Source organism: Dreissena polymorpha, chromosome 6 (assembly GCF_020536995.1).
Source record: "Dreissena polymorpha isolate Duluth1 chromosome 6, UMN_Dpol_1.0, whole genome shotgun sequence".
In the NCBI taxonomy this organism is placed as follows: Eukaryota; Metazoa; Mollusca; class Bivalvia; order Myida; family Dreissenidae; genus Dreissena; species Dreissena polymorpha.
In genome coordinates, this window is record NC_068360.1 from 103521924 (window position 1) to 103525536 (window position 3613).

The 3613-nt window shown below is 35.2% G+C and overlaps 1 protein-coding gene across 2 annotated transcripts; it reads left to right on the forward strand.

Annotated features, from left to right (window-relative positions):
• Positions 1-365: 365 nt before the first annotated feature.
• Positions 366-2912, forward strand: LOC127834622 (uncharacterized). Of its 2 annotated transcripts, XR_008028028.1 has the most exons (4): positions 366-641; positions 1267-1339; positions 1691-1801; positions 1936-2912. XR_008028028.1 is itself a non-coding variant. In XM_052360625.1 (2 exons), the coding sequence occupies exons 1-2, from the start codon at positions 1696-1698 to the stop codon at positions 2376-2378; spliced, it is 549 nt and encodes a 182-aa protein (XP_052216585.1). In that variant the 5' UTR covers positions 1351-1695; the 3' UTR covers positions 2379-2912. The 2 variants fall into 2 exon arrangements, 1 of the variants encoding a protein (XP_052216585.1); XM_052360625.1 differs by lacking the exons at positions 366-641; positions 1267-1339 and having other exon boundaries at positions 1351-1801.
• Positions 2913-3613: the final 701 nt, after the last annotated feature.

A 3613-nucleotide genomic window follows, 5' to 3' on the forward strand; every position in this document is an offset into this window, starting at 1 on the left:
TTTTCACCCTAGCTTGCCGAAATCAAACCTGTCATGATATTCCATTTTAAATTATCTAATAATAATAATAATAATAATAATAATAATAAAAATAGTAGTAGTAGTAGTAGTAGTAGTAGTGACGGCGCATAACACTAGACATAAGATGGCGGACCTTAATATAGATGGCAATTGCTCATATCGAGCTCTTTACGCTAACTTAATCTTTTATATGCACACTTCACTAATTATACGCCTGTGTTCTGAACAAATACACGTAGGCATACATGGAAAATTACATTCCTATTTATTCTCTGCTTATGACTACAATGTAACGGCATAGTTTTCAATCATGTCTTAATATAGACGGCTATATATATAGCTGAATCGAGATACGCATTTATGATTTGTCTTCAAACGCACATTCAGTAATGAAATTCGTTCCAATCATGATGTCCGAAACGTTTTTTAATCGACTGAAGAATAAACCTTTAAAGGTGTGGGCAGCGTTGGCTTTTGGTGTTATTCTTTTTGTGCTGCTTTCGGTGAGGGTTAAGGTACTAACCGAGACGACTACACAACCAGTAGAGGGGAAAACTCACATATGTACGATAGACGGAGATGTTGTGTGCACAGAAACAGTGACATCTATTTTGGATAAAGTAAGTTAACATCAATTTATTTTATTTTAAATTGTGATAATTTGTAATTACAGCGGTATTGACGAGCATTTAATGAATGTTGATTATCAATGCATTACATGGACTTGTTCTCATATTCTTTCTTATGTTGTGAAGTTTGCCATTAAATACCCTAGTTGAATATATTTAAATATTAGAACTATAATTCAGTACAGGTAAACATAAGGTCAATTATTAAATACTTAAGAAAAACAAAGGTACCACCACCGATGTTCTAACAAGGTGCACAGGAAAACAAGACAAGCTCTCTCACATTAATACAAGTATATATAGTGTCATGCATGTTAAACCTTATTTAAGCGTGTTGCAACGAACTTTTTACCAAGATAAAATAACGCATCTTAATCGTTTGATCACGTGTCGTGTGTAAAAAATTATAAAAACGTCGATTTCATGTGATGATTACTCATAAGCGATACAGTATTGACAGTATGGTTTTCGTTTATTTCGTTCACTGGAATACAGTGTTCCTAACTTGAAAGCAATTACTGTTACCCAAATCGATACTTCATGCAAGGCCATTAACTACAGTGCAATTGCTATTGTAATATGACAATTTTAAATACGAACTCGTTTATGATGACAGAGTTGCGCCGAAAGCTACAATGAGGTCCTCACACGGAACGTCAGACAAGATGGCATGACGAGTGGCATTTAAGGTGCATTTGTTGAATACATATATATAATTACAGGATACACTGTTTAACTGGTTCGTGTCTTTAAGCAAGTTATACATAATATTTTACGATACCTCTTTTATTTTATAGTTTAAAAACTGGACATGACGTTTCACTGTTGATGATGCGTACTTTCTTAAACACCGAAGTCATATATAGATTTTTTATATAATTAGTTCATAAAGTAAGGACTAGTAGTTTTATTGTGTTTGAATGCTCATGCGACTCTTCCTCACGGTTGAAATGATAGTTATTTAGTTTCTTCTCAAACCAAAATTTTAAACATGATACGTAGTGTATTTATGTGATATATCTTATGTATAATTATTGCAGTCATAATGGAAAATAAGCCCGCTGTAAAAAGTGACATGTTGTCTACCATCCCAAGTACGAAACCGATTGGAAAAGTCATCGGGAAAGCTATGAAAATTCCGTCTGGCACTGGTATGTGGAAAATATGGCATCGATAGCAAAATTCTGTTTAAGTTTATACAATTTTTAACAATACAAACAATAATAAATCAGATATTTCATGTTGCTGCTGAGAGAATAACATACGTTGGGTATGAAATTTTCAGAAGAACATATCGGGTCTGGATATTCGATGGAACATACGGCAGAAGTAAAGTGTTGGAACCATGACAGTTCATTATCGTTCATGTTATACGGAGTCAGGTACCAAAACGGTCGACTCATCGTACCTCTCATCGGAACCTACAACATATACTCCTTTCTGAGTCTAACTGTCGGCAACGACGTTCCAGATGGTTCCGACGACAGCTCAACTTCGATGATGGTTAAACATGCAATGTACAAATACAATGTCAAGATTAATCATGACATAGAACTTGCGTCTTCTATTCAAATACGAAAACATCCCAACATCAATAACGCTTACGTTTTCAGTTCACAGATTGATACTTTGGTACAGTTAGAGGCAGGAGATGAAATTTCTGTCAAGATCAGTGGAGTTTTATTGTTCTGCAAAGAGAACAATTTCTTCGGGCTGAGATTGGTGTAACTACGCCGGGCTCCGCAAATGTCCACTCGTGGAACTGCGTGCGCGTCGCGTGGATGCATCGACTGAAGGTTCCACATTGACCAAATTCATCCAGTAGAACTGTTTATAAACACAACACTTATGCCTTTCCTGAAGTTGTTACTTCAATCCTTACTAGTCCTTCAATAGTTAGGTGTAAAACCGCTGTATCCGCTTATTGAAGGTAACATAGTTACAACCCGAACAGTCAGTTATCGTGATTTCAAAAGACAAAACTAATAACCTTAAATCAAGATAGGCTAAAATCCAGGGACAGCTTCGCCGAAAGGTTTTTAATTTGTAACTATGAAATAAGATGCGATTAAACACAAGCACGTCAAGTTGTGTTGCTTATATCATGTGCTTTTTATGTATTTGATCACATGGTTTTGAATGATATAAAGCGGAAATTTATCATTTAAATAAAGTAACATCTTCACCAAATTTTGTTCAAGTTGCATAGTGATTTTGGAATATTGTTTGGCTCTATTGCTTGACATAAAACTCCAAACACAGGGAGGATATTGTTGTTAAATATCACAGATGTGTAAGTCGTCATAAAATTGGTCATCCCGACACATGAATAATAATTTGTTTGTGTATTGCGAACTATTGCATCTCCATCCGCGTCTATATGTGCAATTTGTTTCAACACTCCTCCCTTTTTAACATAATAGAAGAACAAAGAATGGTAACACTTTTGAATTAAAGCTTTACTATCTAGATACAAAGGTTTAACTTATATTTATCCTCGTTCCTTTTGGCTATGTGCCATGAGGAGTAAATTATATACTTTTTTTTAAACATCACATGTGTATGTGTGGGGACCATCAACTAAAAATGCACTGGATGTGTGTATTGAACACAGGTTGACCAGTAGAGCGTCAAATGTACACACTACGACGTTAAGTACTGAGAAATCAATTCAATGGACTTTATGCTGCGCTTAAATCGTTGACTTAATCGTTAACTTATGGTAGTGAACTTATCAGATCTTATCGGGTAATATCAAATCTTGAAGTAAATATTGTTAATATTGTCAATCGTGTTACTCGTTTTAAAACGGCTCAAAACATAAAATGATTAACACGTTCAACTGTGATCAGATCGTGCTCTGTTAAAGCAATAACTGTAACGATCTGCTAGGACCTGTTGCAATCTCTGGAATAAATGAAGTCGATAGTCGATGGACTAGTTGCGTCCAGTCGTTGCTGGAG

Coding starts and splice junctions, on each gene's coding strand:
- LOC127834622 (XM_052360625.1), top strand. CDS start 1,696: ATGGAAAATAAGCCCGCTGTAAAAAGTGACATGTTGTCTACCATCCCA. Junction 1,802..1,935: donor GAAAATTCCGTCTGGCACTG/GTATGTGGAAAA, acceptor TGAAATTTTCAG/AAGAACATATCGGGTCTGGA.